Source organism: Podarcis melisellensis (assembly GCF_964234715.1).
Source record: "Podarcis melisellensis genome assembly, chromosome: 5".
Taxonomy (NCBI): domain Eukaryota; kingdom Metazoa; phylum Chordata; class Lepidosauria; order Squamata; family Lacertidae; genus Podarcis; species Podarcis melisellensis.
Window position 1 is genome coordinate 56,008,543 of NC_138537.1, and position 16,607 is coordinate 56,025,149.

The window sequence follows — 16,607 nt, forward strand, 5'->3', positions numbered from 1 at the left end:
TACCTCAGACCAGGGCAGGGGAACCTGTGGCCTTCCAAGTATCATTGGAGTCCAACTAGCATATCTAATGGCCAGGAATGGTGAGAGCTCTAGTCCAACAGCATGTGGAAGGACCAAGTTCTCTACTTGTGCATTAGATAGATATTAAAGATGTTCTTAGAGTCACTGTGAAAATGCCCGGTAACTCGCAACTGCTGCCTCCTGAGTTGTTTTCGCTGTGTTAGCACTGCGAAGAGACCTCTCCAGGGTGCAAGCCTGAGCAGTGGGAATGGAAATTCTGGGCTGCCCCATGAATTAAAGGCTAAAACAGAGATCCTTGGCTTGCAGCATTTGAGACAGCACCCCAGCATCTAACTCATAGCTGTCAACGTTTCCCTTTTTTAAAGGGAAATTCCCTTATTCCGAATAAGATTCCTCGCAAGAAAAGGGAAAAGTTGACAGTTATGATCTAACTTAGTTGGACAGAATGCCAAATGAAGACCGAATAAACACTTGTGCCCAGAAAAGGGCAACATCTAAGGTAAAGAACAACAAAACTGATGCCAAAGAAAAAAGAATTCTGCATTTGTGCTTCTACAGTATCTAGGGTGCTATGTAATAGATATCATATTAGCTCAATATATAGCATATGGATGTTGACAGGAAAAACAAGGACAATATGCCGGATTACAGAGTGGTCTTAAGTGAAATGAGTTTTAATTAACCTGTGTAACGTTTCAGGAGTACAGGATGATCCACACATAGAACAAATGAGAATCCTGTCTTGGATGCAGGGCTTACAATGGGTATCTGTGCCACCCCCTAGACGCCCCAACTGCCTTCCAGGGCTGCTGGCCAATTTGACAGAGAGGGAGCTATTTGGAAAGTGGTAGCAAGGGGTTCACAGGTGTGGAAAGTAGCACAAGTAAAATGGAGGTAAAAGGGAGCAGACAGGTGCTTATGGCACTGAAATGCATTGGAGTGGCTTTTGAGAAGTTATGGCTTGAGGATTTAAGGAGAAATTTAACCCAGCTCTTGCCTTGGGCATTTAGTATACCTGAAGAAGCCTCTCCAGCCACATTGTTCAGCCCAGACACTGAGGTCCAGTTCTGAGGGCCTTCTGACCAGGGCCATCTTAAGCATATCCGGCGCTGTAGTGCAAAGATCCCTCTGGCGTCCCCTCCCCCCCCCCATTTCCCAGAGTTGTCGGCCTTTTTTAGGAAAGGTTCCCCAGAGTTGTTGACCCCTTTTGGGAGATGACACCACACTTACATATTATCTCTAACCAGCCCTTAAAACAAAATAAAATGAAAAGGCAGAAGAAAATCTAATGACGTCCTCAATTCCAAAGCAAGACTCGCTCAAGACTCAGCAGTTCTTCTAATGATTCAAATCACCACATATCAAAAGGTTAAAGCAATCACCAGTTTGTTGTTCTTTAAATAAATTAATAAAGACACAATGAAGTTCCTGGCCAATTTGTGTTTAAGTATAAAGCCGACGTTTTTGAATATTGTGGGAGTGGGTGGGGGTGGGTGTAAAGCAGTGACATTTTGAACCTAAAAAGGACCCAAAACTTGGGTCAAAAAGGCTGCAGCCCTAACTGCACTTACCTGAGAGTAAGCCCTGCTGAATCAAATAGGACCTTACTTCTGAGTAGACAGTAGGACTGCAGCAAGAAACACAGTTGGGAATTAGGGCTTTCTGTTTTAAGTCTCAACCAGAGGAAAATGTAATATTGGAGATTAGGGAGAAAGGAATATGAATAGATTGGGGGGAGGGGCTGACAAGATACCAAAAACCACAGGTAGCAAGACAAGACACACTTTCTGGGGAGCAAGTCTCACACACAGTTGCTTGGGGCGAGGACTGCAGAGGGACCACAGTTGGGTTGTGTGTGTGTTTTTCAGAAAAAAAGGAGAATTGGAAGGGACCCTGCGGGTCATCTAGCCCAACCTGCTGCAATGCTTTTTAGCTTGCATTGATCTCAAAAAGCTTCAGTGCCTTTTTTTTTAGTTGGATAAGCAATTAACAGGCTTGTTTCACAAATAAGGGAGAAGGAGGGTTGCTGGCTTGGTTTGCCTTTGTTCTAGTTTTTAGCATGTGCTTAGTACCCTAGTTTCAGGCTGTGAGCCACCCTGATATCTATGGGTGGAGGGCAGTAGTAGTAGTAGTAGTAGTAGTAGTAATAGTAATGGTGATTATATTTTTCGCAAGGCTTGGAGTGGGTGATGGCCAGCTGCTGGAATGAATGGGGTCGCTGCTAAATGGTCTGGCTTGCTTTACAACCCCTGGAGACCTTGTTGGTGGGAGTGGGGTGGGTGGGTGGAGAAGGAGCCCACCCCTGAAGAAGAAGAGCGAAGGGAGGCTTCCCTTCCCCTGCATCTGCGCATGTGCGGGTTGCGATTCGCCGCTTCTGCGCATGCGTGTGGCATCATTTTGAGCATCTGCGCATGTGGCGAAACCCAGAAGTAACCCTTTCCGGTACTTCCGGGTCACCATGGGACGCAACCTGAAAAGATTTAACCTGAGGGAAATGTAACAAGAGGTATGACTGTGATGCATCTTCCAGCCTTGTATCCAGATGGAAGTGCAACTGTGTCACAGTATGCATGGCCGAGTGCTGAGATGATTTGGATAAGTGAAAGAAGCTTGCCCTAAGCAGATAACCAGGATAAAAGGGGGGAGTGGTCACATAAAACGGTAAGGCTTACAATCCAGAGCTGAATGGCTATGCTTTGTCCCGACTAACCTTTCTTCCTAGTGGAATAAAGCGCTCCGACTGTACTTTGACTCTGGTGCACAGTCTCCAGGATTGAGAATATCACTTAATGACAGCCTCGCCTTGTTACTGTCAAAGGCAGAATGGGGAAGCAAATCAGAGGATAATTGAAGCTAGATTCCCTACCAGGACAATGGCTTCAGACTGTGGCTGCCAGTTTATACACTGTGTATCACTTCCTACGTTCCTCAATAATTTGTAATCAGAGCTTAGTTCCTTAGGAAAGCAGGAAACATTTACTAGCAACAATACAGTTAGGGTCGGTGCCTGCTTCTTGAAACCATAAAATGCCAAGCACCAAAGGCAGTTATCTCAAATTTTATTGCCCAATTAAATAAGTGATTTTAAGCAAGGCAAGAGAAATATAACCTTCTTTCCTATAGCAGGTTTGAGAGCGCCGATGACCTAAGCTTTTTAAACAATGCCAAGCCCCTGCATTGATTTTTTTTAAAAAAGACTAAAGATAAACATTAGTGGGAAATGTGACTAAAATATTTAAGAAAGATTTCTCCCTCTTACTTTCCAGCTTAGAGCAACTGGATGAAATCAATTACTTCAACTTGACAGAAACAAAACTTTGGAACGGGAGCAATAGGAGAACAGGATGTGCCAGTAATTGCTTTTCAGTACAGAGCATGAACTGATTGCAGCCCCCAAAACCATGCGACACAACGTTAAGACCCCCAGCCCTAACAGTATGATTAAAATAGCTGACCTCTTGCCACACCTTCCCTGCAAACACAGATATACAAGCTCTAGCTATACAAATCTTTTAAAAATATAAATGATAGTTTGAAGACTTTCATGCCTGTTAATACTGTATCAAAACCTAAGCCCAGGGGTTAGAATTAGTGGGGGGAAAATGCAAATGAATAGTTTCAAAAGATATATGAAGTGCACCATGGTTGCTCCTGTAGCAAATGCTTCATTGATAACACAAAAGACCAAAAACAAATTACTTCATCTTCTAAGTAGAAATGCTTAAATCAGGTAGCAATTAAAAAAGGTAGGAAGCCACTCTTTCTTCTATCACCTTTGTTTATATTGTGAAACCATGCATCTTGCGTCTGCAACCATCATTTTAGACCACATTTGTCTGGAACATGAATCAAAGAAAGTGCAGCATTTTAGAAAGTAAAACAATGAGAGATGATAAACTACATGTTTTTGTATGTACAGAAAGCAAATCAGAGAAAGGGCCAGAGGAATAAAAGCCTACCATTCTATTCAACGGGAACTAAGTGCCAATAAAGAAGGGTGTGTACAATAGGAAGGAAACCGAATCCAATTTTCTGACCAGAATATCAACAAGGTGCCCCAGAACTGTTTTCAAAATTAAGATTGTCTGTTTTCTCTTTCCAAAGCTTTCAAATATCAAGCCAGTTGTCAGAAGCATTGTTCAATAAATATTTTCTGGCTTTTTCAGCTCTCTGTGGAGTTTAGCCAATGTTTCAGTGGAGAGCTTTTAAGGAAAGGAGGGGGGGAGGGCTTTCTATGTACACTGAGATCTCAAAACTACTCCATCCCACTCACAAGCTGCACAGCTTGTTGCACCCAGCTCAGTGTATAAAGTGCTTTTGTTGCATTTTTAAAAAATACACAAAGCCTGCTTGTCCTCTTTTGCAGCTCCTCCCCATTGCCACCCACTTGTATCCGATTCCAATGGCACCCCTGCCAAGAGAATTAGGGAGGACTCCCTGGTAAATGGCAGCCTTTGTGTGGCTGCAAGACGGCTGGTACTATCTCACCGAAACAAAAGCAGAAGAAGCCATTTGCCTAATTCTTATTAATCTCACTTGCCTACGCCACACAGCTTCATCTTCGTTGCCGTCTTCTTCTTTTTAAAAAAACGAAAAGGATTTAAACATCTTCTCCAGCAGTATATAAAAAGTGCATCAAGAAGCAAGCCAAGCGTTGCCTTGAATTACTCGCTTGTAACAAAAGTCGCTGCAGTTCTTAAAAGTCAATGACACACTTTATTAAACAAACAGGAAAGAAAAACAGGAAATTTCCCCTTGCCTTGAAAACGTTGCCTCCACATTCTTCGTCTTATTAAAAAATGCACATGGTAGAGAGAAGGAGGAGGAGGAGTAGAAGGAGGAGAAATAAAAGCATAAGAGAGGGAAAGGGAGGGGGGAGAAAAAGTATAAGATACTACACTACTGTTCGGTGTGCCGACTCTCCTCTCGCCTACAAGGGGGTATCTTCAAACAAGCATCCCCATGGCCACAGCTGCAAAGTCTCGAGACAAATGTCTCTTTGAACACGGGAAGCAAAAGAAAAGGCTTTTGTCCTGCTACAGAAGAATAGTCTGAAATTGCTAGAGGAGTTATAGTCACCTCTCTACGGCTCCCAACTCTTTCGAACACTCCCTCCAGACCTTGCTGCTGCTTTTAACTAATCAAAGTTTGTCGTCCCCCCTCCCAACTCCCCCGGCAGCCCTTGAATGAAATTACGTGTGTGCCGGTCAAAATAATAACAATAAGTAAACTTTACACTGTGCACTCTGAATTGTTTGTACATGTCACCCTCTCCCTTCCCCCAAATAACTGACTTGTACATTTGCCTCACTTTCCTAGTTATCTCAAAAACATATTTAATCTGTGCCACGCCTCGTTATTTCACAACTTAAAGTGAAACGTGATCTGTTAATGTAGGCTATGTATTTGGGTGTATGCCTTTGGCTGCAGCAGAAACAGCAGCCACCAACAGGAGTTTAGATAGATGCCCCCCACCCTTCAGGCCACACACAAAGGCTTTGCCAGGCACCTGCTGCCACTCATGTGACATATTTTGCAAGTAACCACACAGATGCTCAAGTTAGCAGGACTAACATGCTAGCTAAGTATCTAGGAACAGGGACTGGGTCTAGTACTGCAACATCAGTATCTGTCTGCTGGGAACTGAGCTATAAGGGGAACCAACAGTGTCCAATACATTTTCACAGTTTTAAAAAGTAAGTTGTGGAGAGTTGTTGAGGAAACCATAAGGCTTTATCCAGATGGCCATAAGTTAAGAGGCTAAACCTGAAGGGCAGGAAGAAATCTGGGGGAGAAAAATACTACACTGTATGGGATCTTGCACAATGATATCCAAGCACTCTCTTAATAAGAATTAAGCAAAACATACTCATAAAAGGTATTATGGAATTCATAGAGGTGAGATGAAACGGTTAAAAATAATGGGAAAGGTTTATGTTGCACAAAACTTAGTGACTAACCCAGAGGTTTGAAAGTGGTTCTGATACCTCCACAAAAAGACAGTCAGTGGTCTTGGATGAAGAATCTGTCTTACAGAAGAAGCCACTTTCATGTAAGGCATGTGAAAAGCCACATGTGAAATGAAATGGGCAGGTGCTGAGAGTCTGCTCTTACTTGAACCAGACTAGAAGGGAAAATTACAAAGGATGCAAGAAAGGTATCAGAATACAAGCTGGATTGTCAATACATTGCAAACACTTATGCATAACCTTCCACTGAAAGCAACTGGAATTCTAAGTGGTTAGCTTTAACTGGCTTGTGCCTAAATGTATAGATAACTATGCCATCTGCTGTGATGTAAATGAATTTTGAAGTTTAAAATTGCTTACATCTGTAGTGTCTTTAAATGCCACGTTGCCTATAGCACAGTCTGTAAATGTGTCTAGATCGTGCAATCAGGTGTTGCTGGAAGGATTTCAGTTGCTAAGTCCCAATGATGTGCACTAGGCACCTGGAAGAGTTTGGTCAACCCACCTACCTGCTCATCTAGTATGGCAGGGCTGACCACCAGAGTCCAGGAGTAACCATTTCTGAAGAGCTTGAAGGAGATCTCTGCTAAGGAAGATTGTTCTATCAGCTGGTCAATCACTAATATATCTTTCTTGGACAAGGTGCCTAAGTAGATAGGAACTCTGAGATAACACATAATCTGGATTCCTATCTGTACAGCTTCAGAACTAGGTTTAGCATGGACTGGGTTTGGTCACTAGATAACCTTTGCCAGAAGAATGACTCTGCTGGTTTTCCTGGCTCTCCCAGCAGCCTTTGTAACCACTTATCACAGTATCCTGCACAGTATCCTTATGGAGTGGCTATCTGGGACGGGGAACAGGCATTCTGTGCTCCAGTGGCTCCACTCCTCATTGGCCTGCTGTTTCCAGGATTTGTGATGGAAGTCTACTGCCGCCATAGCCATTATATTATAGTGCACCACAGGGCTCTTATTTTGTCCCCAGCACTATGTAACATTTACACAAAACTGTTGAGTGATGTCATGAATATCATCCGGGGTGTACAAAATATTTGGACAAATCCTGAATCTAAGTGGGGCTGTCGCAGACAGATTAGAAGCTTGCCTGACTAAAAACAGGTCACACCAAACTAAAGAGAGGACATCTGAATCACTTTTGAGGTGTTCTTCAGATTCCAGTTTTTTTAAAAAAACTGAGCAGACCACATGTCTGCAAAATTTGAAACACTTCGCCCCAAGTATGGAATATAAGAATAATGTTGGGGTGGGGAGAGGAAGAGCTCCTTTGTGACTAATCAGAGGGAATAATTTTGCCAAGACTTTGGGGAAAGGATGTTGAGGTACTGTGCCACTTTGCTACTTCTGTTTCTAGAAAATGTTGGGCATCCTCATCATTCTGCCTCAGTGCCCCATGCCCACAGATCCATTCCTGTGGAATCAGCTTTGCACTTTGTTCTTGTGACATTTGGTGCCAAATGAAAAGAACACAAGACTGAAGCTGTCTCCCCCCCAAACATTCATCCCCCCTGCCATACCTGCACTTTACCTTCCTAGAGGTAATGCATGCTTATTTTCATAATGAAATTGCTGTCCACAAAACCACAGGGAGAGAAGCAAATCCCTTTTAGTTCTACCCCAATAAGAACTTAAAGGAGCCTAGTATCAAAATCCCTGCCCATTTGTCTACAATTAGGCAGGTTTTTTTATCTGGGGGTACTTCTCTCGTGTATGCTATTTTCAAACGAAACACAATAAAACAATAGGGAAGATTAAGTGAATCTTAAAAAGAAAAGAAAAATCCCCAAACTGTAAAGGCAGCCCTTTTGAAGCTAAATCAGACGGTCTTCAGACAAAAATCTTGCTCTTTTCTGAAGTGAGGTCCAAGCAAAATCTTGTAGTCAATGGATTATCAGTCTGCTGATGACACTCAGTTCATGGAGGGACCATAACTCCATGTGCTTTACATGAAGATAGGCCCATGCTCAATCCTGGGGTCTCTAGTTAAAAGGATTGGGAAACTAACAATGGGGGATACCTTTCTGCCTGGGACCCTGGATGATTGCTACTAGCTGGAGAAGACACCACCAGGCTAATTGGTCAAATAGTCTGGTATAAGGCAGCTTCATATGTTCTCTCTTTATTCTTTTGGGAGAGGGGCTGCGACTTGGAGGAAAAGTGCATTGTTTTCATGCAAAAGCTTGCAGGTTCAGTACCTGGCATTTCCAGTAGCACTGGAAAAGGCTCCTGTCCAAAACCCTGGAGAGGTGTTGCTTCCAGAGTAGTAGATTCTGTGCTAACTGAGTATCAGGCATCTTTTTATGTTCCTGCTTCTCATCAAATTCAGGTAAAGCTGTAGAGATGCTGACCCTATGTCTGGAATCAGTAATATGCTGAACTAAGACCAAAAAACTGTATCAGGGTTAGTACTGAGAAGCTTGAGTCATCTTGAATTGCTGGAGCAATAGAAATACTTCATACTTGTATACAATGTTATTTTTCTAGAAAAAGAGGTACCAGAATCCACCATGAATGAGTCCCTTTTGTTGCCCACCTGAGAGGAGTTCCAGTTGAAAAAAGCTCTGCTTGTATATATATTTGTATCTGTATCTGCACTCATACAAACTGTTATGTATATATCAACGTCTGGAACTGTACTGCTGAAGTCATATTTTCTGCAACAGTAAACTATTTGGACCTTAAGCTGTCCCTGTGTTGTGACTGAAACTGGGGGCAACTTTCGCTACGTGGGTATCTCACCTCAGATTCCCAACATAAACTGAAGCTCAATCCAGGCAAGGTGGATATATTGTTGGTGGGTTGTTCTGACTTGAGTTATAGTGTCCAACCTGTTCTGAACAGGTATGTACTACCTCTGAAAGACCTGCTTTGCAGTTTTGATATGCTATCAGATTCAGCATTGACATTAATTGCGCAAGCACTTTATGTACATCAGCTTAAGCTGGAACATTGACAGTAACCCTCCTGGACAGAGATGGCCTCTCTCCACAGTGGCACAGTCTTGTGTAATATACCTTTCGCATGACATGTCTTGCACATGGAGCTGTCACTGAAAGAAATTTGGAAACTGGATTTGGTGTAACACAGTGGCTAGATTGCCAAATGAGTTTGGGAATATGGGATACATGACACCAGTTTTTAAAGAGCAACACAAGTTCCCAATCCCTTCCAAGAACAATTCAACATGCAGCTTGTATGTAACACAGGAAGTTGTACAGCTTCATCTTCCCACGTGAACCTGAATTTATATTATGATACAGTAATTTCCCCAGATGTCCTGTAGAAATAAGGTGGGTAACAACTAAGGGTTATTTGGTTTTTGGTTATGGAGCCTTTTTGGTTATGGAACTGTTATCCTGGAACTTTCTCCCTAGAAATGATGCTCTCCGATTTGGCACTAGGTGAAAACTTTCCTATCTGCCCCTGCCCTGCCTTGTCAGGTTTTTAAAATACTTTCTGACCTTAATTTTAACGCAGAATTGTTATTTGTTTTGCTTTTAATGCCTTAATGGTTAGGGTATTGTTATTTTATTGGACATTGCTTTGGGATCCCTTCTGGGAAAATGAGCGGAGTAATAAAATGTTAAAGTAAATAAATAAACAAGCAAATACACGCACACACACAGATCCATGCACATAACCCTCTAAGGAATGCTTATTATTTATTAGCTAGGATAGGTAAATTAACAACAACTAAGGAAATACCAAGCCATCAAACAAGCAAAGAGCAGTACAAAGAATAATTACTAAATGCTGATTTAAATCCACAGTGGCTATAATCACGAACAATGCTGCTGATCCAGCCTCTCGTGGTGCCATATCCAACTCCCTGTTGTTCTCAACACGAGAGAGAAGAGAAAGGTCAATAACTATCTACAGAGTTGCTGATCCAGAACAATATTCACATAAACATTTCCTAAACTCAACAAATTAATTTTTGGAATGGGAATGCTACAACCAGAGACAGTATGATCCATTGCTGAACTAAAAAATAAAATTTTAATATATGCCAACTTAGCTATATCAGTGCTCACTATTTTTTAACATCAGTTTCCTTCTGTGAAATGGGAATAATGGTATATGTGCTGGATTCACATGTCAAAAAGAACATTTTGAAAGCTGAACGTTTTCATAATACTTTCAACTAGAGGAACGCAGAAATGCAGAGAAGACCACTTTTTGTGCTTTCCCACTGTAGCCAAGTGACATTTCCATTTATTCAGGCATCACAAAGAATATGGATGATCAGCAGAGGGAACCCTTGCTTATTCCATGAACTTAACAAATGAAACCCACCAAGACAAATAAAATGCATGCCACAGCTTTTAGCTGTGTAAATATTCACCACATCTGGTTTATGGAACCAAAGTTTTATAAATTCATCTGCAGCATAGGCTAATAATGCTAGCTAGCTCACCAGTTTGTTTTAAGGATTATTGAGATAATGCAGGCAAACTGCTTTGAGCATCTAATACTAAGTGGAGTTAAGACACCAGGCAATTGATGATCAAGTATTGTGAATAGAAGGCGTATTGTCCTCCCTGTCTGCCCTGGCATAATGAAATGAACTGCTGTTTTGGGGAGAAGAGAGTAAGGAATGCAGAGCTATACAACTGGCTGTCCAGTTGCTAGCAGTCAGCTGAGTATGATGGGAAGGATCTAATGCAAAAGAATGAAGCTACAATCTAATGCAAAAGTGGGAACCTCTGTCTCATGGGCTGGATACTGACCACAGGTCATCTTCATGGCAGGCCCACCAGCCTCTCTCCAGTCCCTTTTCCCTCTTCTCATGCTTTGATCCTGCTTATTTCAGACTCTGGAACTGTCCACCTCAGGACCACTTCCTCCTCAAAAAGACAGTTCCTCCCCGCTCCCCACTCTAGTGATAACTGATGGGAAGGGATGACCGTCCTAGAGCAATGTTCTGTGTTAGAATGGATGGAAACAGCCTTGGTTGAACTTTAGCTTTGGTTTGACATGAATACAACTTCTCTTGAAGCAAAAAAGTGAGGTTAGAAATTAATTAATTAAATTTGAGTAAACCATTGACTATGTATTTTTTTTTCTTCTGCTATCAGAAGACAGACATAGTCCACTAAACATCAGAAGATCTTTGGAAGCTTAAGAGTTATCCACCACAGAATTACACTCCCCCTCTTCTCCTACTCCCAATCTGCATAGCATTTCCCATTTATGGAAAACTTGCGAGAGATTTATTAACAAATGTGTCATCCTGGACTAAAATACACCTTTCTAAGGAATTGAAACCTCAGAGTTTGGTTCGCTTTGGACATATCCAACACTGGGATATTCCCCTCAAATTTGGGATTCCAAGGTCCTACTATTTATAAACTTCTGTCCTTTGAGTCCTATTTGATGGGCAGAATATAGGAGAGAGAAGAATGAAGCAAAATATTGGATCCAAATACTTCTAGATTTTGGGGAAATGATTTCCTCATGTTTCGTTTTCTGTCACTGGAGGAATATAATTAAATATGTATCATGCGCTACAGATTTTAAAACTATTTCAGCATCAAATATCATGCCATTTCTTATAATTCATTCTAGCCACTGAAGAATTGGTTTCAAGAGAAAAATCAAACATTAGGAGAAAGAATTAATTTAAAGGACCATGTCTACTTACTGCATTTCCAGAACAGAAAGCAAAACTGACAATCTGCTTGACTAGGGAAGATCACCAATATACACAGATTTAGCTTCTGAAAGTCTAAAGTGGCATTCTTTGATCCTCCAGTTCCTGAGCAATATGTACAGGTAGAAGAGAACTTTCATTTAGCAAAGCACCAGATGCTTGTGGAAATGCACCTTTTCATGAGGAGCCATTAACAAAAACATTAACCATAAACTTGCATGTTGCTGTGTTAGAAGATGAAAAAAGATAGAGGGGAGAGAGTGAACAAAAGAAAAACCCAAGAGAAAGGGGGGGGTGAGATGTGAGGCTCAGGATGGCGCTGAGAGGAAAAGTTTATTCCAGGAGAATAAAAAACACAAGGTTCAAGGTGCTTCAATATAAAAATCATCAGAGGCAATTGAAAGAGAACTCTCTTGGGAGTCTTCTTCTGGAGAACAAATTATAGACTCAGATTCATTTTTCATTTGAGTTTTTAGAGTATGTTCTAAATGTAAACTATAGATTAAACTAAGCCTTAAAGTGAGGTCAGATTCTTGGTCTATCTGTAACAGCTAGATCATCTGGTCTGGTTGAATAGCCCTAGGATTTTAAAGTCCCATTAATCCTTTTGAAAATTAGGCTCCACTAACATAATTGGTTACAACAGAACATGGGATAGACACTGCCCTAGTTCAATTTGTGAGCCTTTAAGGATCCTCAGGTGTGCTTCCTGCCTCCCCACCCCTCCCATACCACAATCCTTTTTGTGATACACCAACTCTTTCCCACTTAGTAGCAAACCATAGTTTGCTGTATTTGTCTGAATGAGCAAAGTATGGTCTGTGCAAACTCTGCAAAGCAGGATTAGAAACTAGGGAAAATGTATTTTTCAAACTAGCAAAACATATCAAAGAGGTTTTCTCTCAGCAAGCATTTTAAGTAAGCTATTTGATTTTATGGTTAGTTTTAACTGATTTTTATCTTTTTCGTCTCCCCCCCTTTCCAGAAATTCACATGCAATGTGTCAAGGTCATGCAGCCCACTTTATGTGGTTAACATGAAAGAGGACAGTTATGATGTAACTGTGTTGCAAGTTTTCCCCTCCTCATAAAGACAGTCAATGAAAAAGTGTGGCACAGGAAGTGTAAACATGCAGTGCAACAATATCACATGACTTTAGTTTACTAGATATTCCCAGGGTGGGAGGGAGAGAATACTTAGGGGGTGGGGGTGGCACAAGGAACTGTCAGGAAGTAAGAAAGGAAGATGTGTGAGGGAGAGGAAGGAAAAGCAGCTGTAAGGGGGCTGTATGTGTGGTTGCTGCCCTCTCTATCCAATGAGATGATCATGTTTGAGGTCCAATGTAAGGCAGAGCAAAGTGGGAATATTCAAGAGGGCAGACCTTGCCCCCCCCCCCGCACAAGAATTGGTAGAAAATATTAGTAAGGATCCTGTGGCCCACAGTGTCATAGGGATAGTGAGGTGGAACTAAGGAAGCCATATGAATAACAGGAAACCCAGCACAGGATTTTGAATCCCCAAACTGCATCTGCCTGTGATATTCTTTTCAGATAGGAGGATCAGAAAAAGGGGAAATAAGACTAACCTACCCGTTATCTGCTTGTGCAGTTTATTCTGAAGGAGTTTGGATGTTCTATTGAATGTAGCTATTTTCTCCCTCGAGTCAATCTTTAAGTGTGTTTTGAGTAAGCTGAATCCAATGGATTGTAAAATCGCTATTCTGTACTATTGTTTATCTGTAAGATAATAATAGTAGGCTTTATAACAGCATAGCAAAAATTCAGAATCCCTCACTTAATCTCACCATAGTAGGAAAAAATATATAGGGTTCTAATAGTATGCCCAGTTCCATTATTTGCATCTCTTTGTTTCAATAAGATTTTAACTACCTAATTGTAACTAGGATTATAGCTTAAATGCAGGACATATTTGTCATGTTATGACATTTATTCTGACCTAGATTGAGTGGTTCTGTTGGTTAAAACCAGAAAGGAATTGGTTCCAACTGCATGTGGTCTTTTTGACATATATAAAGATAAGGGAAACAATTTTCAGCAGTTCAAGAAGCTGATAATAGCTTTCCCAGCAAATTCTACTCTAACATAACAACAATAATAAAGGAATAATAAATGGAGTATAATTTGAAGCAGACATGATCTCATGATCCTTACATCCATATGGCTAATAGCAGCAACCAGATCAGTATTAACATCAAACCATTCCATGGCCAAATTTTATCCAATCTGCCAAACATCTGAAGAATAACAATGTGCAAAAATGGCAACCATGAGGCAGATGTTGGCTTGATGAAGTAGGGCAAGACAGGAAGAGAGGGGGAGAAAGAGGAATGAGTTTTCCACATAGCTAATGATTAGACCAAAGTTACACAGGTGTGGCTTCTTTCATTATATTTTAGTATTGGAAGGAGGGGAGAAACCATCTTGCGCTTGCTGGACTGTTGTTCACCTTCAGAGTCCTTAAAGGAAGAGAAGTTCTTTTTTTGTGGTCTGAATGCTAGGAAGGCAGAGAAGAGGCAACAAACAGAATATCAAATTGCCCTGGTTTTAAAAAAATGTTACCAAAGATTTTACAAGCCACAATTTCTCCTTCTCCTTTATTCATTATAAAGGAAAATAATGTTGGCTGCAGCTAAGATTTCAGCCTCATCGTGATGGATTAGATCCAGAGAAAAGCCTGCAGAAGAAGACTTGTGGAAGATGACTTTCCTCCACCAGAACTTCCTCTCCCTAGGGCCAAAGGACCCTGCTGAATGGGTCAGACTGAAGGGAACACCTGAAAATTAGAGGCAACTACCATGAGTGGAAGCTATGTTCACATCTTTCTGGAAGTGCCCTTTCCCACTCAGCCTCCTGTGCAACAGGCCCACTGCATTCAGTAAGTGCCCCCTGAACCTTGGAAGTAGTTCTTTTGGGGGGGCGGGGGGGGGGAGCTATCAGGTTCAGGAGGGAACAGGAAAGTTAGCTTCTGCCAATCCACTTCTACAGCCTTTTCTCTGGATCCAACCAATATGCTTGAAGCTAGAACTTAATTATCTCTCCCTAAGCATAAAAACCGATTCTGGTTTGCTGGTGGGAGTAGGGGGAAGAGGGAAAATCAAGCTTAGCTTCTCAGCTTGTGGTATAAAACTGTGAATACACTATAATGCCCCCCATTAACATAGCTGAAGGCAATATGGAACTGTCTATGTTTGTTTTATTTAACATGCTGTAAACAATCTTCTCCACCCAAATGAACACTTTCCACCAACAGCTTTGTTTCAGTGCAAACCAAACAGCATGAATGTAAACCAATCGAGGAAACAAGCAAAGGCACAAAGAGAAGTAGAGTACAACTTTAAAACATGTAGTCCAGTGTGCAGTCCCACAGAACCCTTGGAACTTAATATCTGCTACCAGCTAGGAGATTATTTTAAGCCCCGATTCAATGTCCATTTTAGCGTCATCTACTTATAGCATTCCCTTTTTCTTTGCAAACCAGACCAATTTTTCTTCTCAACTGATAGTCAACCACTTTCAAGACTTACATACTGATTGGTTTTGCTTTAGGACATGGCTATTTACCTGTTGCTTAATCCAATATACTGGATACGAAAATAAGGCAATGCTCCAAAAGGATTGCTTTGTGCTGTGATGATGGCTGAGTTTGGTAGTGTCCTATGGAATTATTTGTGAGTTAAGTCCCAAACACATACTCTCCAGTAGCTTAAATCAGAATGGTCAACGGTAAATTCACACCTAGACTGAATACTTTAGTCTCAAATAGTTTCCCCCACCCCCGCTTAAAGGCTGCTCAAGGTAAGAGGCTGATGCCCCCCCAAAAAAACTGCTAATCTTGAGATCTACAGGTTTAGGGTGGCATACAAATTTAACAAATAATAATAATAATAATTCCAAGTGCAAGGCAATGCATAAGACTGCATGTAAGATCAAGGTCATTTTCACATGGCCTAATTCATCCTAATTTGTATGTAATACTTTGCAGGGAGGTTTATTCAATGTCCACAGGTTACCAAGTATTAATTCTGATGATCAGGAAATAAACACATGTGTCAGCTAAGGTTCTAAAGAAACACACCAGCATAACACTGTAGCATCTTTAATTTTAATAAGTATTTGCTGGTAGTATTTTTTTCATCTTTGTTAATACAATTCATGGGTATTTGGAATTGCAGGTTTGGGGGCACTGCTGTGAACAAGAATGTATGAATGAATGGGTTCTTAAATCTCAACCAAAACTGGGAACATGGCATTGCAACTTGGTGTCTCATATGCATGGATGGGTTTGGACAGACCCAGCCTATAAGCCTCAGCAGAAATGTAAAGTACAGTTCTTGCACTTCCAGAAGCCCAAGAGAAACAGTTACTGAAGATTATCTGTGTTTTGCATCTTAGCCAGTAATCTTGCACTCAGTCCCACACATTTAAATCCCTCTGAAAGCAGTGGGAATTAAGTGTCAGTAACTGAGTACAGGACTGCAATCTTTCTCTATAGCACAGCTTTAAAATATCCTTGACAGGCATTATCTTAATGTGCCATCAAAGAAAATTAGATTTTGTCTTAAATAGAACTGTGGTGCTGCATTGTGTAGGATTAGTTCAATGAGGGGTGGGAGGGGAACAGGGACTAGCAAAACAGATAATGCAGTTTGCAACAAATTATTATTTGCAAAAAGTGCCTCTCCCAGGCGGAGATTATTTTAAGTGCTGTTTGTGTGTGACAAAGAAATATTTTTAAACAAGATAAAAATTACTGTTGCTGACAGGCAGATCCCAACTATATCCACAAGGGCAAAGACAGAATGTACCACAGTACTCACATTAATTGAGATGTATATATGTACAAAGATAATTTCTGGCTGCAGTATTTAGACGCAGGGTTGTAACCAGTTCCTGGAATTATAATGACAGCCATTACCTGTACCTT

General features: G+C 41.2%; 1 protein-coding gene across 10 annotated transcripts in view; it reads right to left on the reverse strand.

Moving 5' to 3' along the window:
• The window catches only part of CTBP2 (C-terminal binding protein 2), a 194,297-nt gene that overhangs the window by 26,332 nt on the left and 151,358 nt on the right, over nt 1–16,607 (reverse strand). The window contains exon 1 of one of the 10 annotated variants that reach the window (XM_081912643.1): nt 8,206–8,227. The exons of 8 other annotated variants lie outside the window; for them this stretch is intronic. In XM_081912643.1, the coding sequence (XP_081768769.1) occupies nt 8,206–8,212 (7 nt within the window). In that variant the 5' untranslated portion in view covers nt 8,213–8,227. Of the gene's footprint in view, nt 1–4,561; nt 4,760–8,205; nt 8,228–16,607 lie in introns of those variants that run through there. One more of the 10 variants, XM_081912642.1, reaches the window with a different exon arrangement.